Source organism: Delphinapterus leucas, chromosome 4, assembly GCF_059928025.1.
Source record: "Delphinapterus leucas isolate spDelLeu-1000000601 "Yukka" chromosome 4, BTC_Dleu_Yukka2, whole genome shotgun sequence".
NCBI classification, from domain to species: domain Eukaryota; kingdom Metazoa; phylum Chordata; class Mammalia; order Artiodactyla; family Monodontidae; genus Delphinapterus; species Delphinapterus leucas.
In genome coordinates this window covers 96,337,461-96,362,516 of record NC_143132.1, presented here as the reverse complement: position 1 = coordinate 96,362,516, position 25,056 = coordinate 96,337,461, and the positions used below count along the sequence as shown (strand labels likewise).

Below are 25,056 nucleotides of genomic sequence, written 5' to 3'. Positions count from 1 at the left end.
GTCTCAAGAGCTGGAACAAGCCAGCTCCAGAGCACCACTTCTCATCACTACCTCCACTGCTTCATTCTGGTCTAATGCACTGTCTTCTCTCGTTGGATTACTGCGTTAGCCTTCTAACTCTTCTCCCTGCTCTGCCCTTGCCCACCCAGAGCGTATTCACACAGCAGTAAAGAATGATTCTTCTAATACATGAGACAGATCATGTCACTCTTCTGCTCAAATGTCTGCAATAGCTCCCCATTTCTTTCAAAGTCCAAGTCAAAGTCCTATATTATTTGCACTCCTCTCCACCCATCACCACCCTTGCCTTCCTGACCTCATCTTCTAAGTCTCTCCCTGCCAGTTACTGCTTTTGTCAACTCACTTCTGGATGCTGTTTGAACATCTAGACAGGTTCCACCTTCACACTGTTCCCTCTGCCTGCGATGCTCTTCCCCCAACATCCTCATGCTTTGTTCCCTCATCTCCTTCATCTTTGCTCCACCATACCATCTCAGTGAGGTTTGATTGGTTCACCTTACTTAAAATTGCACACGGCCCAGCCCCCATACATACTACTGCTATCCCTTTTTCTGGTCTTCTCTTTTTCCCCATAGCACCCATCACGTTCAGTCACACAATATAATTTATTTATTTGTTATATTTATTTTTATTTTTGATTTCCCTCTGCCCCCACTAGAATGTAAGCTCCATTAGAGCAGAGATCTTTATCTGTTTTGTTGACAGATATAACCTTAGAACATGCAAAACCCATAATAGGTCAATAGTTATTTGTTGAAAGAGTGAGTTTCCTAAAAGTCAAACCAAGAAGCCTGAACTATTCTTTCAGAATTTATACAGTACTTTACTTATTCACAATACATGCTTAGACCAGGAGCTGAGTTTCCAGAATGTCCTTCAAAAACCTTTTTATTTTTCCTAAACTTTTCAGGGTAAAGGAGTTCTTTATTTCTAATGCAAATACTTCAGTGTTTCCATTGATGTTCTTTTTTTCAACTTCTTATTTTGGAATAACTTTAGATACAGAAAAGTTGCCAAGATAGTACAGAGAATTCACCTAGCTTTTGCTAATGTTAACATAATACATGACAGGGCACATTTGTCAAAACTAAGAAATTAACATTGGTACAATATAATATTCACTTTTAAATGATTTATTTTTCTTTCGTGAGGAAACTATACCGCTTGGAGTACTTACAATAACACTGCAGTTTTTTCTCAAATCTGATTTTCTTTGGCTTTGGTTTATCACTTTCGTTGCACTTTTTGTTCTGCTTTGTCCTTACAATGTGGCCAACCCCAAGTCATTCTTAATCTTCTCCTCACTTGCTGCTAGCATTCTTATGCTCCTATCTGATATATATAAGTGCTTTCATGCAGCCCAGCCGAGCTATTATATCCCAGGCCCCATCTACCAGCATGACAGGACTCCCACAGAAGCTGGGGGTGGGGGGGAGGTGGAGGGGGAAGGTCCAGCTGATGCCAGATGTTCAACCAAGCAGAACAGTTGTAGAGTCCTTGGGATTGGGAATTTCCAGGGGTCCCATTGAAGCAGGAAAATTGGAAGGTTCTGAGTAACATCTGAAAGTCCCAGAAGGTGGGCAGGCAGGAATCAGTGGATAACAAAATCTCAGTCTCCAAAATGGGAATCAAGGGCAAAATTCCATTACAGCAAGAACTGCTAAGAAGAAGGAAACCTACCCTCCAGAACAGAAATGTAGAAGGTAGACCGGGACTGAGCACACAAGGAAAGGGGTAGGAGAAGAAAAAGTTACTGGAATTTGAGAAAGATATTATTAGAATGGAGGGAGCTGGGGGTTTGAGCTGTAACAATGTGAACAATATAGAAATCTCCTGGGTCCCACTCGGCATCAGGTTTGTGTAGGAGCCCGCTGGTTAGTACTAGGGCACCAAGTCCCAGCGCAGCCTTATTTATGTCTCAACACTAAGCCCACTGAAGGCCAGTTGTGTGCTAAGGTTCTAAAGAATTCCAGCCTCACCTGGAGAAGGACGGGCTGGGTGTTGGTGAAGGTGAAGTAGGGTGTCTGTGGGAACCTTTGTGGGACCATTGGGAAAGGAAGAGCTAGAGTGAACTCAGAGTGAAATAATTGTGTGTGCAGATGAACCACAGCAGAACCAAGAACAGGAACTGGTAAGCTCCTACCACCTTGATATCCAGTTTTACAATGTAAACACTATGATTCTAAAAGAAAAAGCCCACCACATCCTAGAATTGTGTCCTTCTAGATGTCCCATACCTGAAATTACCTCAGCCTCCCTGCCACCTGTGGCTTAGCAGAGTATGCTGTGTTATTGAAAGAATTCATAGATGTAATTACTATATTTTGTCTTCTAAGGTATCTCAGCATATGGAAAGTATATTCTACAAGAAAAGTCTTTCACTTCCTACCCACACGAAACAAGCATTTGATCAACCAACAGATACAAACCCTCTTTTGGATTTTAATTCCTGGAGTGATACACTGGACATTCCTTGTTCCCAGGATATGATCATTCCTAAAAGAACTAAGCGAGATACTATGAGAAATTAAAACCCTCACGGAGCAAGAACAGTCTTAATCGGTTTTCTGAAAAGTCTGGCATATTCTGAAGGGTGTGCGGGGGTTTCCCAGGACCAGATGGCGGCTCAGAGGGAGAGAAAGCCCACCCTCCTGAGCTCTCTGGGAGGAGGCCTCGCCCAGGCTTCCTGAGGTGACCACATCACAAAGTAGCTGGAGGCATATCCTTAGAAGCAAATACTAAATGAAGGATAGAATTTGCAAACATCAAATTTGTATATATAAAGAGGTCTATTTCTTTTTTTTCCTTCCAGTTTTATTGAGATACTATTGACATAACAGCACTGCATAAATTTCAGGTGTACCACATAATGATATGACTTAAATACATCATGAAACAGCTGTCACAATAAGTTTAGTGAATATCCGTCATCCCTTATAGATACAAAATGAAAGAAACAAAGTTCTTCCTTGTGATGAGAACTCTTAGGATTTACTTACTTAACAGCTTTCATATATAACGTACAGCAGTGTTCATTCTATTTATCATGTGGTACATTGCATCCCTAGTACTTATTTATCTTACAGCTGGAAGTTTGTACCCTTTGACAACCTTCATTAAAGAGGTCTATTTCTGATTTTCAAAAAAAAAAAAAAAAGAAAGCTATAGTTGGATGTTTCCACGAGGATATCTGTGCAGAAGCCAGAAGAGCTGACACTGAAAAACAGAGCTCCTAACTGTCTTCACTGGCTTCCCATCCCCCAGCCCAGAGAGAGACAGAGGCAACCCAGTGGAGCCAGAAGGAGGAAGAAGAGAATGTGAAGTACAAAATAGAGAAATAGAGGAGCTGAGCACAAGGCCCCAGCTTTTCTCGTGGCAGGCTTTCAGCCTGAAGGAAGCTGGAGAAAGGAACGGGCAGAAGCTCGAACCTTAAAATTCAGAGTTCGACTGTTACTCAGCATTTTCCTTCTGATATGAAACCATGTTATGACTAAAAACAACTGGAGGACTCCTTATGACCTGAGAGGGAGAGGAAAGGGCATAGTGACCACCTCCTATTTCACCCAAGAGGTGGGGAAGAGTTACCTCCTCAAAGCAGTACTGAACTGGCAAGATCGAGGGGAGACGATGACGGCAGCTTCTGCGCGTGCCCCGTGGAATCCCACTCTTTCAACTTCACATTTAACAGAAAGACTGTGAAAGGATCCGCAGGGAGCTGATAAGCGTTTGCTCAAGGAGGGTATTGGGTGACAGCGGTGTGAGGGAGACTTCTTACTATATACCCTCTGGTACATTTTAAATTTTAAACTATGAGAACGTATTTTCTGTTTTTAAAATTTATATTTAAAATAAACTGGGACTTCCCTGGTGGTCCGATGGTTAACACTCTGAGCTTCCACTGCAGGGGGCATGGGTTCAATCCCTGGTCAGGGAACTAAGATCCCCCACGCCGTGGGGTGCGGCCAAAAAACAGAAAAAATAAAATAAAAATATAAACTGTGGTAGGCAGCTTCTAAGATGGACGCCAGTTACCCCTGCTTCCTGATGTTCATACCTTGTGTGATTCCCCTCCCCTTTGGGGTGGGCTGCAGTTATGACTCTTTCTAAGGGATAGAAGATGGAAGACATGACGGGGTGTCACTTCTGTGGCTTCTGTCACAGGTCCTCTCTCTCATTCTCTTTGGATTGCTCGCTCTGGAGGAAGCCAGCTTTTCTGTCTGGAGGCGGACCTGTGGAGAGGACGGTGTGACTGAACTCGGCAATATATCTTCTGAGGCCTGCCAATAGCCACGTGACTCTTCTTCCAGCTCCTGCCCACAGCTTGACGGCAGCCTTGTGGCTGACCCTGAGCCAGAGTCCCCCAGCTAAGCCGCTCCTGGGTTCCTGACCCACAGAAACTGTGGGATAATAAGTATGTGTTGTTTCCAGCCACTAATGGAATAATTTGTTTTGTAGCAATAGATTCCTAAAACAAACAAATTGCATTGATAAACATAGCGTGCTTCCCATCTTCACTTTTTGATTTGGAAGATGGGCTTTTGAAGTCATTGCCCCACAAGCCATGTTAATTTAGTTGATCTTTGCTTTCTTTCATTTTTAATGTGAAAACAACAGGGTTTTTTCCTGACATAAAGTTATATTATACTATCAAACATGCTTGTGGACCAAAGAGGGAGTATTGGTAACTTTGAGGGGAGAGAGAGAGAAAGAGAGAGAAAGGCTCAGAGAGAGAAATAATACTTTCAAATTTCAAAATTTTAAGAACTGTTTTGTCACATAACCTTTCACTTGCTGTAATTCCCAGCATATAAAAGTTTCACAAGGTGCCAAACGTGAGTTAACAGGTGTTATGGTGTGGGATAAAAAGAAAGCTTAATTAATACTTTTAGTGGCAAAGGGATCATGGGATTCCATCCATATGATGGCTTTTGAATTTCTTTTCCCTGCTAAATGAGTCAATTGAGTTGGTAACTGATTCACTTGAACAGATGTGTCTCAATGTTACTCTAAGGAAAATGTCCTTATGTCATCCTGGCATGTACTATCACCAAAAAAAGCACTGTGCTTAATTTTAGAACCATGCATAAAAAGAGAACCACGTAAAGGAGGCTCTCCCCAGCTCTCAGCACTCTTCTTTGGAAGAAAAGGAGACTGAAGTTGCTTGTCCACACTAAGATGATTCTTTCCAGATTCATGACTCTAGGCTACCTTTTAACAAAAACCCACTTTAGTAATCAAAATTATATTGAAGGGTGAAAATTTTACTCATATTATCATATAGAAATAGTTTTTAACTCTTCTGCAAATTCAACTTTAGTCTTGATTGTACTGTGTACCCTTTGGGAGAATAAAATAAAGAACAGCAAAAACAACAACAAAATTCTCATGTTTGAAAAATAATCACAATAAAAATGTGTTTGCTAAATAGGCTCTTCTGACTTATGAAACATTCTGTTTAGACAAGGGGAATAAACATCCATATAATGGAGTACTATGTAACTGTTCCTCTATGGAAGTATTAAACAGCTATTAAAAAGCAATAATAAAAAAAAAAAAAAATATAAAAAAAAAAAAATAAAAAAAAAAAATAAAAAAAAAAATATAAAAAAAAAAAAAAAAAAAAAAAAGCAATAATAGAATTCAAATATCACCACTTTGCACCCCTAAAAACTAAAGGACCTAAACAGTGATCATAAATGACTATTAACACCACAAAAAGAGAAACAACCAGACATTATATGCCTCCTCATGGAAGCTTATGAAACTGTTACGAATATAGCAAAATCCAAACTGGGGGAAACTGTATAGTAGAAATGACCTGATCTTCTTCAACAAATAAATTGCAAGGAGAAACAGAGAAAGGGAAAAGGGAAACCAATAGATTAAAAGATACTAAAGATTTAAATCACCCAGATGTAAAAGTTTTAGGAACAGGTGGTGATGATGGTGGTGAATGTTATTATTGCCACTGAACCGTACACTTAAAATTGGTTAAAATCACAAGTTTTATACATATTTTACCACAATAAATTTTTTAAAGGTTCATATCACCAATACAATTATTTGGATGCCTATTGAATATATTGTTTAAAAAAAAGAGAAATAATTGGGGAAATTTGAACATGATTGATGATATTCACTTCTATTAAAGAATTATTGTCTGTTTTTTGGATGCAGTAATAGTGACATTTTTATTGTGGTAAGAACATTTAACACGAAATCTTTCCTCTTAACAAATATTTATGTGCACAATACAATATTGTTAAGGCACACTGTCATGTAGCATATCTCTAGAACTTAGTCATCTTACCTAAGTAGTTTTTTTTTTTTTGAGTTCTTATCTCTTAGAGATGTATACTGAAATATGTACAGATAAAATGATATATATTGGATCTGGGATTCGATTTTACCTGACCTACAATCTAATAAATTATCCACTTATTCTTTTATGGAGCCTGGCAGAATACTCAAGACCCTTGGGTCAGAGACAAAGAACTTTATTACTCATGACACAATAAGCAGCACAAACATTAGCATATTTGTTTTGGGTCCCCTTGCTCTCGGTGCCACCGGGGTAACACAGATGGATGGCTGCACGTGCAGTGGGTTGCTTCACAGCTGTGGAACACTGAGTTTGGGGAACTCACTAGTCTTACAGCAAACAGTAAGAGCAAGAAAGACCTACTGTTTGTCCAGGGGTGGGTGTGGAGGGTGGAGGGGTGGGGAGGAGATGTTACCTCATTTCTTAAAGTTACTTAGTACACAGTCAACCTTGAGAAATGGGCCTGGTGAAAGCAGTCAGGGCCTTGGCATCTTGGTCCATCCAGCAAGATCTGTAGGAACATAAGAGGCCCAAAGAAGAGTCTCTCTCCCAACAATATCATGACATGAATTTGCTTCAAAAAATCCATTGAGAAATGAGCCTTTGGTAAGTCAGTGGGAGTATAGTGAAACAAGTTTGGCCATGAGTCGATACTTGTTGAAGCTGGGTTGTGAGTATATATGAGTATATAAGGTCCACTGTACTCTTCACCGTTTTTTTGTATATGTTTGAACTTTTCCACAATAAAAGTTTTTTAAAAATCTGTTTACTAAAGAGTTATCTTATACAATATGTATGGATTCCAATATTTTTTAATAGAATATGCAAAAATACATATTTGTTATTTTTAATTTATGGAATATTTTGTTCTGCCCAATAATACTAAGAATATACTTCAAGCAAATGCTATTCCTCATTATGGTAAATATATACATTGTCATCTCATTACAAATATACGAAAGGTCTGTTTTATAGAGAGTTGTAGTCAATTTACGGTACTTTTCCAGCCTGTCCTCTGCCAAATGAATGTGTCTTCACGTAAGCCAACAACATGAGGTCCAAGGTCTTCGATGTATCTGCTAAGAATCCTGAGATGTCATTGTACAGCTGTGAAAAGTTAATCTCCCCAGGAAAGGTAAGAGTTCACTTGAACATCATTGGGTGCCATTTTGAAAAAAATTAGAATGCTTTTAGGTTGTGCATATATATTTTTTAAACTAAACTTCTAATGTATCTCACCACTACCACCCTCATTCCCTAAGGGGTGGATTTTATTTTGCTAGTTAGAGTGACAAAAAGTTTACTGATTGTTTAATTGAATTAGATTATTATCTCTTTCATTTTGCTAAGAAGTTATTCTCATCAAATAAAACAAAAGCAGGGACTTCCCTGGTGGCACAGTGGTTAAGAATCTGCCTGCCAATGCGGGGGACACGGGTTTGAGCCCTGGTCCGGGAAGATCCCACATGTTGCAGAACAACTAAGCCTGTGCACCACAACTACTGAGCCTGTGCTCTAGAGCCCGTGAGCCACAACTACTGAGCCTGCGTACCACAGCTGAAGCCCGCACACCTAGAGCCCATGCTCTGCAACAAGAGAAGCCACTGTATGGACCTAAAGTCTGTCATATAGAGTGAAGTCAGAAAGAGAAAAATACCGTATGCTAACACATATATATGGAATCTAAAAAAAAAAGAGAAAAAGAAAAAATGGTTCTCATGAACCTAGGGGCAGGACAGGAATAAAGACGCAGACGTAGAGAATGGACTTGAGAACATGGGGAAGGGTAAGCTGGGACGAATTGAGAGAGTAGCACTGACATACATACACTACCAAATGTAAAATAGATAGCTAGTGGGAAGCAGCCTCATAGCACAGGGAGATCAGCTGGGTGCTTTGTGACCACCTAGAGGGCTGGGATAAGGAGGGTGGGAGGGAGATGCAAGAGAGAGGGGATATGGGGATATATGTATACATAAAGCTGATTCAGTTTGTTATACAGCAGAAACACAACATTGTAAAGCAATTATGCTCCAATAAAGATGTTAAAAAAAAAAAAGCCACCGCAATGAGAAGACCGTGCACCACAACCAAGAGTAGCCTCCGCTCGCTGCAACTAGAGAAAGCCCGCACGCAGCAGCAAAGACCCAATGCAGCCAAAAATAAATACATACATAAATTTAAAAAAAACAAACAAGAAACAAAACCAAAAGCAAGGATCTCAAATACCTTGTTACTGTAAACAAATTTATCACCTTTTTTCCTAGTTCAGGCTGCTATAATAAAATACTATAGACTGGGTGGCTTATAAGCAACAGAAGTGTATTTCTCACAGTTCTGGAAGCTGGAAATCCAAGATCAGGGTGCCAGCACGGTCAGGTTCTGGTGAGAGTCCTCTTCCAGGTTGCAGACTGCTGACTTCTCATTTTATCCTCACATGGTAGAACTCAGAAAGCTGGAGCAAACTCTTATGACCCTTCTTAGAAGGGCATTAATCCCATTCTTGAGGGCTCTACCTTCATGACCTCATCACCTCCCAAAGGCCCTACCTCCTCATACCATCACATTGCGGGTTAGGATTTCAACATGAATTTTGGAGGAACACAGTCTATAACACCTTCATAGGCCCATTTTCCGTTAGTCTTCTCTCAACATTCTTGGGTTCTTTGATGTCTAAAACATTAGTCAGCAATCTCAGATGCCCTTCTGTGTCTTTTTGGGATAGGGGAAATAGCCAAATTTCTGAACTTTTTTTTCACAGTTCCACTCCTGTATAGAGAAGAGCTAATTTCACTTCAAAAAGGATGTTTCTCTCCTAATAGGCTGGGCCACGAGCTTCCTTGAATCACAGACTAGAAATGCCTTTCAACTGCTCTTTGAACACTGCATAATGTCCTGTGGAAGCTAGAAATTTCAGTGCTTTCTATATGGGACAGGTAGATAATTTGTTGAACGCTCAACTTGTTTCTTGACATTTGTGAGACTAACCCAACCAGTTTTGTGAAGGAAGCACAATATTTGTTGGAGTTATGTCAAATGCAGTGCTGTGTTTTGCCTTGATAACAGAACTCTGCTGCAGTTATTTTTTTTTTTTACTTTCAAAACAGGTATGATAAGTGTTTATGAAAAGCATTTGTATAATTTAATAAATAGTGGGAAACAGTTCCCTGATATTTTCAAAACTTCAGTTGCAGACCTCTACTAGGGCAACATCTTTTTCATACATTTAGGTCCCCAGACACTGAATAAATAGAAACAGCTTCATTCCAAGCTGCAGAAAGAAATTTGGTCCATGTTAGGTTTTTTTTATGAATTAGATGATGATCAGGTGGTTCATTGTGTTAATGAGATTGGAGTTACTATTGTAGTCTAATAGTTGGTTTAGAATCCTTTAACACTCAGCTTTTCCTAAATTATCATCTTGGCTCTTCGTGCTTTAACACCAGTGGCTACCACTAAAACCACTCATTTAGTTGAGTAAGCAAATAAATATTCACAGCACAGGAATAAGAATGAACCATCCCAAATCTGGTTGTATAGGCTATATATAAGAAAGATATCAACAATTCCAAAGAATAAATCTATAAGAGGCAACATTTTTAGTCCTGGGAGAATATGAAAAAAAGTCTTTATTCCAGGCCTGATGACTGCTCCCATGCTAGAGGCATAAAAAAATCATTACTCACCAGCCTTTGTCTACACTCACCAACTCTTTAGGTAAATCATGTACGGAATAGATTCTAAGCATTGCTTCCCTCATAGAGAACTTTCCAAAGTGAATGGTCTGATTAAGTTACTTCTTATAATTACTATCCCTAAAGCACTCGTTAATTCATAAATCAGGGCTTTCTTTTAAAATTTAGGATGAAGAATAACAATAAAATGCAAGTATTCTTGTGAAGACTCACTTTTCATGTTTGAAATCTTTAATTTGAAATAATTTTTCAATTATCTTATTTTAGGGTGGTGTATCAATTAGGATATTCTATGATGCAAATGACAGAAAACCCAATTCATACTGGCTTAAACTATAAAAAGGAGCTTGTTGGATCTTGTAACTAAAAAGTCTAAATGTTCGGCTTCAGGCGAGGCTTATCCAGCGGTTCAAGTGATGTCACTGAGGATCCAGTTTCTCTTTGTGCTGCCTTCCTTTGACTCCAATGTTAAGTTCTATAGAAGTGGCTTCTGAGCAGTTCCAGGGCCTCTTCTCCTGATAGAGAAATGCCTCTAGCAGTCAAGACCTAATATTCTCAAATCACAGGATAGAAAGGAAGAGCATGTCTCTTCTAATAGATTCAAACTCCTGGGAGTCACTCAGTTTCATTGATTCCTTTGGCTCCTGTGCCCAATACCTATGAGCTGGATACAGATTGGTTCATCCCTAAAGCCTGAATTTGTACATGTATTTTAGCTCCTTAATTTTGTTTTTCATTTGTAATATCTCATCTAACTCTTTTGGGTATTAGCCCCTTGAAAGCAACTATGGAATCTAAATTTCTTACACTATTTCAAAGTACCCACAACAATGAATGCTCAACAAATGGAACTGAATTATATGTAGCAATGATCATAATGATCATTCTTTTATTTATGCACTGTCTCTAACATCCCAAAGTACTTTGTAAAAAATATGTTAGAGTCACAGGATGACGAATGTTCTCCATTGGGAGTGGGAGGAAAGATAAGTTAGAGTGTTTATTTATTCCTTGGGTTACTTTCCTGCAAGTCTGCTTTCCTCATAAAGCCCACAGCTCCTGTCAGGCAGCCCTCTCTAGAAACAACAGCTATGGCCCTTCCTAAGTTCCGGATTGTGGGAAACCAGCCCCTCCTCTTGTCATTTCAGGCTGGGGGATGAAAAGGTTTCCTGCTATTGCTAGTTCTTGTTGGTTTCCCTTAACCCCACTCACACCTGTGTAATTGGTCCTTCATTAAGCTCTCCTCAATTATCTGGTTTAAGTGTGCCATTTGTGTCCTGCCAGCATCCTGACTTACACACACATACACTGTTAGAAAATCAAACTCAAACTGCCTTAAATCATCAATGGAATTTATTGAATCATGCAGCTAAAAAAAAAAGATGTCTTGCTTCAAGTCAGTGCAGTGGCTCAAATGACGGCATCAAGGCAATTAGAACTGGAAGAAACTTTATTAATCAGATTGTTATCTTGATTATAATATAATTAAATTTGTGTGCAGGAGGGATGAAAGGGTTTTTTTTTGTTTGTTTTGTTTTGTTTTTTGGGGTTTTTTGCTCCGTTTTGCACTAAAGAATAAGGAAAATAGTTTACTGGCCCACTTGTTTCTGAATCCTATGTTAGCACTCTGTAAACATTTGAGATAAATAAATGAGAACCTTCAGAGGCCAAAAGCAAAACTAACTCCACAGAACTATATGGAACCTAAAGGAAAAATAATTGCTTCATCATTTTTATTTTTGCACATCATTAACTCTTTTATTCACAGTACCTGACACAGTAAACTGATGGATGATGGAAAGTAGTGACTAGCTCTTTTCTCTCACGTGATGCTGGAGATGGTATAGCAACTGATGTACCTCTCTGTTCCCAAACACTTGCTGGCCATTCCTGTCGATTTCGTGTAGTGGAGAGACTGCGGAAGACCAAGGGCACTACTAGTAAATGATTTATAGTAACCAAGGACAGCGAAACATGCACTAGTTTTAATTTTTTCAAATAAAAAGACTTTCACTCTGTACACAGTATTTCCAATAACACTATAATGTCAAAGTTAAAGAACAAGATAACATAAAGTATGCTTAAAAGTTTCTCGTTGTTTCAAGCACTTTGTTTTTCCCTGTGAACAATGGACAATTGTGCCTTTAAACTGAAATACTTGTATGAGATTTAACACAGCTGACTTTCTCTCAAAAAAAAAATTCATCTTTTACACTTTCTAAGTTAGGAAAAGATTATTTAAATGTTTTTGATTCTTTCATTTATTTCTTTTTTAGGTAACCAGTGAGTGTGTCTCTGTTGTTCCATGCTATGCCAGTGACAGCAGTTTGTCCCTTATTTAGCATGGACAAGTATAACAATCAAGAGAGTAATGTGACCATGAGAATTAATGCAAAGCACTTGCTGCCCAAGAGGCAGTAGCTGGGGTAAGATAGGGCCATGGGAATACAAGAACAATGCCCTCCTCGTCCATGCTCCCACCCAGCCAGGGCTTCCCAGAAGCCAGACCTTTGGGGGAGGTGAGAGACCACCAAGGACACTTCAACCATAGCCCACTTGGCTCTCTGAAGAACCCACACAGCATGTCTTAGTCAATTTTTTAAATTAAAAATAACTTTTTTCCCTATTCCAAAAGCAATGCATGTTTATTATGCAGAATGTAAACATTTAAGATTAACAAAAAAAGAAAGAAAGAAGGAGGTAGGAGAGAGTAGCCTTTAATTACCCCTCTTAGGAATGACCATGGTTAACATTTTGGTGTATACGCAAAGCTCACTCACTCCTTGTCTCCCTCTCTTTCTGGGATTTTACTATGAATATCCTTTTGAATATCTTTATACACCATTAATTTAATTCATCTTTTACTCCCCACAGAACCTAACACAGTCCTGCAAGAGGAGGTATTCAATAAAAGGATGAATGGCTGAATGTCCGAATCAGCGCCTTTTATTCATATGCTGCTGGAGGTTAATATAGCAACTGCTGCACCACTCTGTTCCCACGTGCCTGCCAGAGGAGTACCAGGTATTGGGACTTATCTGAAACCATCAAGAAATCACAGTATTTGCTAACTCCACTAGAAAACCCCTCCTTAAAAGGAATGCTTCACAAGTGACAGAGCCCTTAACTTGGAGCTAGAAGATATAAGTTTGAATTACAATTGGTCATTTTACTTCTCATTTTACTTCTTTAAGCCTCCATCTTCTAATCTGTGAAATGAAGGCATTGACCTATGATGTATAGGATCCCTAGCAGTTAATATTCTATGCTATCTATATATGTCTGTCTATCCATCCATCCATCCAACCGAACACACATACATGTATGTGTGTATATATTTAAAAATTTTTTTTAGTGAAGAAAGGACCCAGGTGCTAGGCCGTGAGATGCTAGTATGACAAAATCTGGTTTTGTTTGCCTGTTTTGTAAAAACTGAAAGTCTTATAGGAAACCCAGCCAACATGCTTTTCCATGCCCACAAACACTCTCTGTGGCTAAACTGGGAAAATCAAAAGCATGAAAACCAAAAAACCAAAAAGAAAAATAGAAAATAATGAAAGTATCTCTCTACATGTGGCTTTTATTAATTCTCAGATTCTCAGATGATTGTTGTATTCTGTCTGAGGCTCCTTTTCTTGTTTCATAGCTTTACACTCTGTTGTGTCATTTTCAAAATACTCCCTCCCCCCATTTCCAAGGTTACAAGCAGAGAATAGCTCTTCACTGATCTGTGAACAATGAGCTCTGTTTGGTAAGAGAACTTGACAACTGAAGCAGAAGAAATCCTAATATCAAAACAGGTTGAGACAGGAAAATGATTAGTAACTCAAGTGTCTGGGTGGAAAGGGAGTATGAACTATCACCTCCTACCCATTCCTTCCCGTCAAGCTTTGAGCCATTTTAAAACCCCATACCGATTCCTGAGAGCATTGAAGAAATGATGTGTTTCCAACATGTTCTGGCTGATGCTGAGGGCTCCTTCCCACATGTGCTTCTTCACCCTGCCTAAGCAGAGGGGATGTTAAGCATGGTGGAGGGGACCAGAGGGAACCATACTTAGAAAACCCTGCTGCTAGAAGTTTGTCCATGCAAGCGCACCGAGGCTTTCGGAACTCACCACCTCCAGAGTGTTTGCTTTTTCCAAATGATCATTCGGAACAGGTTTGTTCATTCCTAATACAGGTGAAATGCACCCAATTCTTACTTCCTCTAACTTGGGACATTCTGCCCCTATGCTTGTAGCACCATGCTAAGCCTGGCTGGAAATGTTGTCTTTGATTCCTAGGGTCTAGGCCAGGCCTTGCTGACCCAGCTATCACTGCTGTGGCCCCCAAATGGGAGGTGTGCTTAACACCTGGGCCCTCCTATCCCTGCAGTGGTGGGGAGCCACTGCTGCTTCCACCTTGGCTAATAAATGCTGCTCCTCTTCCCCCTTCTTTTGCTTTTTTTTTGTTTGTTTGTTTGTCTTTGGGTTTTTTTTTTGCGGTATGCGGGCCTCTCATTGTTGTGGCCTCTCCCGTTGCGGAGCACAGGCTCCGGACGCACAGGCTCAGCGGCCATGGCTCACGGGCCCAACCGCTCCGCGACATGTGGGATCTTCCTGGACCGGGGCACGAACCCGTGTCCCCTGCATCGGCAGGCGGACTCTCAACCACTGCGCCACCAGGGAAGCCCTTCTTTTGCTTTTTAAACTTAAATTTTTTAGTTTAAGAAAAGTAGTGCATAGGGTCACATGGCTCAAGAGGGTAAACCATGAAAAACCTGTTCCATCCCTGTCCTCCAGCCACTAATTGCCCTCCTGTAACAAGCAAAAATGTACATCTATTTTTTCACCCTCTTTTTACGCAAATATTAACATACTACATTTGAGAGGGTTTTTTTTTCATGTAACAAAATATTACACTGTTGCCAGCAATGAGTGAGTGCCTGTTATTCCAGCTCTCAACAACTTTTTTTTTTTTAAGTTGAAATACAACTGATTTACAATGTTGTGTTAGTTTCAGGTGTACAGCAAAGTGATTCGGTTTCATATATCTATTCTTTTTTAGATTCTTTTCCATTATAGGTTATTACAAGATAATGAGTGTAGTTCCCTGTGCTATATAGTAAGTCCTTGTTGGTAATCCATTTTATATATAATAGCATGTATATTTTAATCCCAGAGTCCTAATTTATCCCTCCCACACACACAGTTCTTTTCATTAATACACTAAGCAACTTTTACCAAGAGTCACACTAAAGCCAGAGGTCTGTGTTCTACATCAGAGGTAAGTGCTACATCAGCGATCTAAAATCTATACATCCTCTGAAGCTAGCACTCTGTTTGGGTCTGACTTACCAGATCAGGCTCCTTTTTCTCTTATCAGGAGCTCCCATTGCTCTCATGCCCCACATTGTTCCTTCCGAAACTCTGGTCCCCATGAGGACCACATCCATCACACATGTTGTATACGCCTTCACAGAGTTCAAGGTCTTTTTCTTGGAAAGATGTTCAGCCACAGTGCAGATCCGTGGATGCAAACAGATTCATAGTGAGAGATGAATCTTCTCTATGATCCTCTCTACAAAACCATACAAGTTCTTTTCCAGATCAGCCCCAATTAAAAAAAAAAATCAGCTCCTCAGATATCACAAAAGGAAGCAGTTCTTGGGGGTGGGGTGGGGAGGGGGAATGGAGATTACAGTACCCAAAGGTCGTCATATTAATTCTCATTCACAAACCATTCCTAACTGATGGTCTCCAGAGAGTCAAGCCAAACTGATCATTTTAAAAGTAAATAAATAGTGGCTGTATCAATTTACATTCCCACCAATGGTGCAAGAGGGTTCCCTTTTCTCCACACCCTCTCCAGCATTTATTGTTTGTAGATTTTTTTTGATACATCCACTATGCAGAACAATATGGAGGTTCCTTAAAAAACTAAAAACAGAACTACCAGATGACCCAGCAGTTCCACTCCTGGGCATATACCCTGAGAAAACCATAATTCAAAGAGAGACATGTACCACAATGTTCATTGCAGTACTATTTACAATAGCCAGGATATGGAAGCAACCTAAGTGTCCATCAACAGATGACTGGATAAAGAAGATGTGGCACATATATACAATGGAATATTACTCAGCCATAAAAAGAAACAAAACTGAGTTATTTGTAGTGAGGTGGATGGACCTAGAGTCTGTCATACGGAGTGAAGCAAGTCAGAAGGAGACAAACAAATACCGTTTGCTAACACATATATATGGAATCTAAAAAAAAAGGTTCTGAAGAACCTAGGGATAGGACAGGAATAAAGACGCAGACATAGAGAATGGACTTGAGGATACAGGGAGGGTGAAGGGTAAGCTGGGATTAAGTGAGAGAGTGGCATGGACATACATGCACTATCAAATGTAAAACAGATAGCTAGTGGGAAGCAGCTGCATAGCACAGGGAGATCAGCTCAGTGCTTTGTGACCACCTAGAGGGTTGGGATAGGGAGGGTGGGAGGGAGACGCAAAAGGGAGGGGATATGGGGATACATGTATACATATAGCTGATTCACTTCGTTATACAGCAGAAACTAAACATTGTAAAGCAATTATACTCCAATAAAGATGTTAAAATAAATAGTAAATAAATAATTGAATGAATAAACTATTTCTTACAATATTATCCCAATTAATATATGTAGAAGGAATGTTGACAATAGAAAATCAGCATTTAGCAACAGAAATAATTATCTCAGGCAAAGATAATTAATGAGTGCTAAAATGAGTGGGCAAAAGTATGATGAAAAGCAGAATATTTACATAAAGTATCCTCTCTTAGATGCTAATTAATTTCAACTTGTAACTTGACAGCAGTGAAACCTGGCAAAAATGCCATCTTAACTAAGTGATCAAGGTTAGCATCACCAGTGATGGAACACGTCAACTATATTCCTCCTGATAGAATGTACTGAGCAGGGCACGATGTCACTTTTGTGACATTCTTGCCAAAAATTCATAGCCTGAATATAATCATGAGGAAACATCAGTCAAACCTAAATGAGCAACATTTTACAAAATAACTGGCTAATACTCTTCAAAGAGTCAAAGAAAGGCAAAGAAAAACTACTGTTTCATTGTCATGAAAGACAAAGAAAAACTGAGGACCGGCCCAGATTAAAGACTAACAAAGCATGAAAACTAAATGCAGTCTAAGATCTGGGATTGAATCCTGAGCAAAAAAAGTAGTAGGACAGGACAAAATTTGAATAAGGTCTGCAGATTACTTAGTAGTACTCTGTCAAGTTAATTTCCTGTTTTGAAAATGGTACTGTGGGGCTTCCCTGGTGGCACAGTGGTTGAGAGTCCGCCTGCCGAGCAGGGGACGCGGGTTCGTGTCCCGGTCCGGGAGGATCCCACATGCCACGGAGTGGCTGGGCCCGTGAGCCGTGGCCGCTGAGCCTGCGCGTCCGGAGCCTGTGCTCCACAACGGGAGAGGCCACAACAGTGAGAGGCCCGCGTACCGCGAAAAAAAAAAGAGAATGGTACTGTGGTTACACAAGATGTTAACATTTGTAGAAGCTGGGTGAAGAGTACATGTGTATTCTTCTATTTTTTCTCAACTTTCTCTTAAGTATGAAAATATTTCAAAATGAATAGTTGAAAAAATTAAAAATAAATTCTAAAAAACATGGTTGAGAAAAATTCATTTATTATAATATTGGTTTGTGGACAGAGTAAAAAATACATATTAATTAAAAGAAATATCTTCACTCTTGAATTTAAGACTAGACAAGCGAGCTTTTTCTTTGATTAGTCATGTGTAGAATTATTCAGGCATTTCTTAAAATCACTCTAAACTCTCAGCATATACTTTATTACCAAAAGTTGAAGTTCAGTATAGCAACTGTACGTAAAAGTACTTAGATAATCTTGGTCTGTCCTTGTCACAATATCAATAGACCTCTGCTGGGAACTGTTTTATTATGACAACCGAGCACTAAATTCTCTAATCTTCAGGTCAGCAATTCCTGAGTGTATAGAAGAAGAAAGTTTTCCATTTGGCAGATGGAAAATCAAGATCCCCAAATCCCTCTCCTTAGGAAGTAGAGCTTAGGAAAAGAGCCTAGTACTTTTTTGCTGTTTGCTCTGAAATATAGCACTTTAAATGAACCGAGTTCATTTCCATTGGGGTTAGGGGTGACCCTGCATAACTCAGAAGCAACCTGTAGGGGAAAAAAAAAAAGGCAAGTACAGTCATGGGAAGCAGAAGATTTTACATGTCACGTAGGAATATAAAATGTTATATTTAGTAGTTTCTTATATAGATATACAAAAAAATTGAATAACTACGGGGGGGGGGAGGTAGACCCATAATTACCACAGCCTCCACCAGATTATTTAGATAATTACCTAAAAGTTAACATATCTACTCCGTAAGATTTACTGGCCTTTTGTTCTTTTCATTTCAGAGAAATCAGCATTACTGGACCAGTTCTTGACCACAAGTGCTGTCTGAAAATTTTCTGAGGACAATATAATGTGAACAAAAAATTAATAGTTGATCTAAAAAAGAAATGGAAAATTTTATTCGAGCCAAACTGAGGATTATAACCAAGGAGACAGTCTTTCAGAAAGCTCTGAAGACTGTTCTGCCCATTAGAGATCAAAACACAATTATATAAGTTTTTGAGACAAAGGGTTATATGTCAAATGACTATTGACAATTTACATAATCCAGATCTATACATACAAAGCAAGTAGTGGGTCATGCTAACTAGTTTTTTGTTTTTTGTTTTTTTAAAATTTATTTTCGGCTGCATTGGGTCTTCGCTACTGCACACGGGCTTTCTCTAGTTGTGGTGAGCGGGGAGCTACTCTTCGTTGTGGTGTGTGGGCTTCTCATTGTGGTGGCTTCTGTTGTTGCGGGGCACAGGCTCTAGGCGCACAGGCTTCAGTAGTTGTGGCACGTGGGCTCAGTAGTTGTGGCTCATGGGCTCTAGTGCGCAGGCTCAGTAGTTGTGGCGCATGGGCTTGGTTGCTCCGCGGCATGTGGATCTTCCCAGACCAGGGCTCGAACCCGTGTCCCCTGCATTGGCAGGCAGATTCTTAACCACTGCGCCACCAGGTAAGTCCCATGCTTGTTACAAGATTAAGAAGGAATATTATTTCCTAAGGAGGGCTGGTTAATGCAGATCCACAATACACACTAAAGGGAAGGTAGGAGGCCCAAACCGGCAAAGAAAAATTTTTATGTTTAAATTTTTCTTGTCTTGACATAAAACATGAATTTTATTTTATCAACAAGAAGAAAAAATGTTAGGATTTTTCTCCCAATCTGCATGTGAGGTCCAGGTCTAGATGCCCTGGTTTTCTTGGCCCTCCTGACTTCAGGTTCCATGAATTCTGTGCCAATTGAACTTCTGTTCTCACCCTTGCCATCCCTCTCCTCTCTTCCCATCTTCATAGATGTTGGGTTTGGACAGAAAACAAGCTCTAGATATATTAATAACCTATGAGGTTTAGCTTTCTTTCCTTGTCCAAAAGGTTTTAATGTGGGGGATTTTTTGCTTTGTCAAACCCTGTATTTTCTCTCAAATTGCTGGGTTGGAGGTAGGTTGAGAAGGTGGATCCTTACATGTCTCTGTTCTCAGGTAAGACTACTATTATACAGGAAACCAAGCACAATGACTGAAAGCTAGAGTCTCTCATCTTGCACAAGGAAGTGCTTCCTCCATCAAATCTAGGGAAGCTTATTAAACCGGTTCCTTCTAATTTCATAGAGGACTACAGAGATAATAGAGGCCATGGATATACGGAAGACTTAACATAATTTTGTCCATCTTGGAAGTATATTTCTCTCCATTTACGAAAGCTGCAGAGGATAAGGGCTATGTCATTGTCATCATTCGTTATTTACTCCATTGACACCCATTCACACTAAGCCAGTAGTGTGAATTTGTTGTTTTCATTTCTACCAGACTGTGAACCTTTTAAGGGCAGGTACTATGTCTTATTCTGCTGTTCTCAATGAGAACAGCAGAATAAGACATAGTACCTGCCCTTAAAAAGTTCACAGTCTGGTAGAAATGAAAACAACAAATTATACTATTTGTTGTTTAAATTGTATTTTTTATATATATATATATATAATTTTACATATAAATATATTAAAACTATATTAAATTATATATACTATAGCACTGATTGTATGAAATGTTGCAGAAACCCAGAAAAAGGAACAGCTAATTCTGCTGAAGAAAGAATTCAGGGAAGGTTTCACTGTGGAAGTGTTAGGTTTCTTGACCCTTGAAGGATCTGCCAAGTGAGAAGGGGAAGAAAAAAATGGAAACATGTGGGTATGAAAAGGCATTTGGCAGGATGGGGGAGTAGGAGAAGTGTGGTCTCACAGTACGAAAGATGAAGCAGGAAAGGAGTGACCCAGGTGATTCTAAGGAAGAAGATGATGGTTGGATATGGTCAGCTGGCACATGGCAAAGGATAGAAAGCTAAAGTCTTCATTTCTCAGACTTCCTTGCAGCTAGAGTCTGGTTCTAATTCAATGCACTGGTTGTATATCAGAAGGCCAAAAGTGATGAGGAAGCCATCTTTCTGCTGCTGGCTGGCTTTCACTTTGCTGGCAGGCAAGGTCATGGAGACACAGGGTTCTTCTTCAGCTCCAGTGTTCAGCCTTGATTGTGGGAGTTGAGGCAGCTGCAGCAGTGCTGGCAACAACTTCTGATGCTGGCTTCCCAACAGGTTGATCACAGCTATCTGGTAATTTCTTGAACTCAGCGTGGCTATCGTGGACTCCTCACTCCTCCAAAGTTCTGACAGGCCCAGGCTTGATCCTGCTTTTGCAAACTTTCAATGATTTTGGAAGCATCTAATTCCCCTAATTAAGTCTTTACAAACAGCAACATTAGTAGTACAATCTTCATTCACATACATGGTACTCATGACTTCCTTATCTTTGCTCTATTAGTTAGGGTTCAGTGCAAAAAAAGAGAAACTAATCTCTGTATTTTAACAAGGACTTAATTAGGGGAATGACAAAACAATTACCATTTCGGTTAAAAAGTCAAAGTGACTCTTAAAAATGTTCTTAGTCTAATATTAGCGTACTAAAAATCATGTATTGTGCTTTTTTCAAAACAAAATATTTATGCTCATTTTTCAATAATACATATTCGTTGTCTTATTTATGCTGTTTCCTGAGTGGAAGTCTAAATAATCAACTCAATTTAAAACATTAACTGAAATTTTAAATAAAATTAGGTTTACTGTATTTTATTTTATATTAAACATATGTATATTAAATTTTTTTTTCTTTGTGATAACAGCATTAAGTCACTGACATTGTCAATTAACATATTTTAAAGTGCTTTTATAAAAATAATGCCCCAAAAGGCCTGGGTGTTATTTGTTATACTTCCCTACAATTTTTTTCTTTTCAATTTAGTCACACATATATATTTAACATACAAGATGGACCCAGAGAAAGTGTTATTTAAAACAAAAACCTAAATGTATCAGTTACCAGTTTGGATAAGTCTGATCAATGGGAATACATTTCTATGTACTATTCCATTCCACTTACTGGGATGGTAGATCCCAGGAAACTGACTTTTTCAAGTCCACACCTAATCATCAGTCCTCAAGAGAGGGGAACCTGATCAGAGAACACTTTGTTTAGCAGAGCATGGTAATGAGTTTTTATATATTTATGCATCCCAAGGAATCCAGTAAAGAGTAAAGACCTCAAATTCTCTATATAGCAAGAAAAATTCTGAGTTTCGGCCCCAGGGAGAAGAAGTGACAGAGTCCAGGGATAAACAGAAGTTTTGCGTTGGCAGAAGAAAGGGAGAGGGGTAATGTGCCTCATTTGGGTGAGAAATAAAAGTCAAGTCACAGGAATGAGATTGCAAATTCATAAGGAAATCAGAGCAAGAAGTGGCCAGGAGAAACTCCCCACTACCACCATCAAAGATATAAATGGGGTGATGATAAGAGTGCTTGAGCTATTTTTATATAAATATTAAATGGAGGGAGGACCCAGAAACGTGACATTTGGGTTATATGTGCAAATATTAGCCATCCTTAATGTTGCTGTACATGCTGGGGAGCAATGGTGCCTGGCAGGTGGTTAACAAGGGAGTGGAGGATGGTCTGGAGTGTAGAGAGGGTAGAGTTGGGGTGGAACGACTAGCAGGCTTTTGCAACAACATTTCAGGTAGGAAATGATAAAAACCTAATCAAAGCAATGGCAATAGGAATGATGAGGAAGGGAAGAATTCCAAACATCTTAGTTGCAGGATTGCTTACTGATTGGCATGGTTGATACCTCCAAGGTTTCTAGCATGAGTGACTAAGTGAACAGTGATGCAGTTACCAGAGTTTAAAAATACAGTAAAAGAGACAGGTTTTGTGGGGGGGAATGGTGATTTCTAGTTGGACATTCAGTGGAGATATCCAGAAGACAACTAGAAATAAACAGTAATGCAGTATTTTGGAATTAAGCTGTAAACATGAATAAGAATCCCCAGAATGCATGGAGAAAAGGGAAGAAGATGAGAATGGAAACGTGGTGGCCAGGAACATTGAAGAGCTAGGTAAAGAGAGAGGAGCCAAAGAGATATCAGAAGGAACAACCTGATATCATGAATGCCAAAGAAGGAGAACAAATTAAGTGCATGGTCAATATTGTCAAGATGCTACAATTTGACATGAATTATTAATGGATGGTGGAGGTACAAACCAAATTGTTGTAGTCTAAGGAGTGAATGTCAGTGAGACGTGGGGAGAGTAAATTAAACCTCTTCTGAAGAAAAAGGTGGTAGGGCAGTAGCTAGAGAGGTAGTTATTTTCCGTGAAGGGCTTTCATTCCCCATCATAGTCCTAACCTAGCATTTTGCATCTAGTAGGCACTCAACATCTATTAAATACAATAATATTTTCATTTATAAACTAGCTTTCCTATGAAGAGAATCCAGGGTTCTCCAAATAAAACAGTACAAAACAGATCTACCCTCATTTTGGATGGGGAGGACTGAAGGAAATAAACACATTTCATACTCTGTGTTATGTTTTGGGTTAATTGGTAAGAATCATCATTTTTTCTCACCCCTCTCTGACTACACACACCCTGATTGTAGATTATAGAAGAAAAAGGAACCAAATGACTTGCTGATCCAGTCCCCAGACTGCAGAATTGCATAGTCCAAAAATGAACTTTAGCTATGTTACTTTATAAAAGACTAGGCATCAAGATGCCACTATTTGCCTTAATTACATATTTAATTGCTATTAGGTTACATATATATGGGGAATGAAGAATTTTTTAAAGATATAATATATGCTCAGCATAACATTAAGTGAAAAAGGCATATTATGCAATATGATCTCAATTAGGGGGAAAGAGGGAAATATATATACACACAAAGTATGAATAAATACTAGAAGAAAATAAACTGTTAACAGATCTTTGGACGGTAGCGTTAGGGATTTTTATTTCCTTCATCTTACTTTTCTGTAAATTCCTAATTTTCCATTATTTAAAATCTCCATCTAAAAACACTTACTAGCAATTTAAGCCCATTCTCTTTGATCTAAGTAGCTCTAAAATAACAATAGTTATAATAGTAATTCACCAGACTCCAAGTACCCTGCAGTCTTCTTAATTCCAACTTCTTAGAATCTCTCTCCTTACTCATCGTATTAGTTGCTTGTACTCCCTGAGTTCTCTGACTCGGATTCTAAAGGTGCGTTTCGAGAAGCAACGTGGAAAATGGAATGGGGAATCCAAAGTTTGTTTCACATGAGCCCGACTACCCCCTACATTGTACGGGGAGATAATTTGGCTTAGGTCTCGTCTGTGCCATCTACCAACTGTGGAGCCTTAGATAAATCTGTTCATATCGCTGCACCTCAGCTGTCTCGGCTTTCCCATCTTCAAAATGGGATTAGGAGAATTTACAAGTGGGGAATAGATGATGCAGGGCTCACTGGCAAGAAAAGAAGTGCCACACTTAGAGACGTCTAGAATTCCATAGGTCTCAGGAAATCCTCTGTAAAAGGTTCCACCCCAAACCTACTGACTCCGAGGAGCATGGGGCCCCAGGAATCTGTATTTTAATAGCTTCCCAGGTGATTCAGATGCCCAGTCAGGTTTGAGAACCAAGGACTCTTTCCAGTCCTCCTGTTCTTTGATCCACTTCTCAACTTCCTTCTGGTCCCAGCGATTTCCAGTTCCTGCAACAAAAGGAGCCAAGGAAAGAGGGGAGAGAAAGCGCAGCCAAGACCCGCCGAGCCCGCCTAGTACCGGCCTCTCGCCAGCCTCCCCGCTCCGGCGCCAGCCGGTAGATTACATAACAGCCCCGCGGCGCGCTATCGCGATATTTCCACCGCCCCCGCCTACTTCCACGTCAGAGGGAACCGGGCGGAGCGGCCAACATGGCGGAACGCAGGCGACACAAGAAGCGGATTCAGGTAGCAAAGCCGAGCCCTGGGATAGGGGACTCTCGGAAGTGGAAGACGCAGGGAAAGCTCCCGGGAAGGGTGGGCGAAATCGAGGACGAGGTGGGGTGGGGTTCCCCCGCGAGGTCGCCGGTTGCGGGCTGAGTCGTTTTGAGGGGCCTGAGGAAGGGCGGTGTTGGCGACGGCGGAGACCGAGGCGGAGGTGCTGGGGCAGCGGCGGAAGGCGGGAGGCGCGGCCGCCAGCCCAGGGTGGCGGTGGCGGCGGCGGCGTTGTCGTTGTCGGCCTGGGCCTGTGCTGGGAGGTCCGCGTCCTCCGAGCGCAGACACCGACCCTCCCCGGGCTCCTCCCCTCCCTTCTCCACGCCATCCTTTCGCCTTAGCTGTCCCGAAATTAAGGCCGCGATAATTAGGGTAGAAGGAGGCGGAGGACTGACCTAAAGCTGCCCGTTCTTTGTGCGCAGATAGAAGCACCGTAGGAGGGGGCAGTGATCGGGGTTTGGTCAGCTGCCCCAGGGGCCCAGGCGGCGATCTGCGTATCCAGATGTTCGTTTGCGTGCAGCCTCCTTTCTCCTC

At 40.2% G+C, this 25,056-nt stretch overlaps 2 protein-coding genes and 1 long non-coding RNA gene across 6 annotated transcripts in view; 2 read left to right on the top strand and 1 right to left on the bottom strand.

The window, feature by feature from the left end:
- SAMD7 (sterile alpha motif domain containing 7) overlaps positions 1–7,838 on the top strand; it is a 52,693-nt gene extending 44,855 nt beyond the window's left edge. For all 4 annotated transcript variants that reach the window (XM_089910916.1, XM_089910915.1, XM_089910914.1 and 1 more), the window contains one exon: positions 2,358–7,838. In XM_089910916.1, the coding sequence (XP_089767042.1) occupies positions 2,358–2,552 (195 nt within the window). In that variant the 3' untranslated portion in view covers positions 2,553–7,838. The remainder of the gene's footprint in view (positions 1–2,357) is intronic.
- A 62-nt stretch (positions 7,839–7,900) lies between these two features.
- LOC149749396 (uncharacterized) lies at positions 7,901–25,003 on the bottom strand. The gene is made up of 3 exons (XR_016393092.1): positions 24,918–25,003; positions 18,421–18,533; positions 7,901–18,233 (listed from the first exon to the last, which is right to left on the bottom strand). It is a non-coding gene; the product is annotated as an uncharacterized LOC149749396 (long non-coding RNA).
- SEC62 (SEC62 preprotein translocation factor) overlaps positions 24,363–25,056 on the top strand; it is a 29,578-nt gene continuing 28,884 nt past the window's right edge. The window contains exon 1 of the mRNA XM_022572675.3: positions 24,363–24,495. Coding sequence (XP_022428383.1) covers positions 24,460–24,495 — 36 coding nt within the window. The 5' untranslated portion in view covers positions 24,363–24,459. The remainder of the gene's footprint in view (positions 24,496–25,056) is intronic.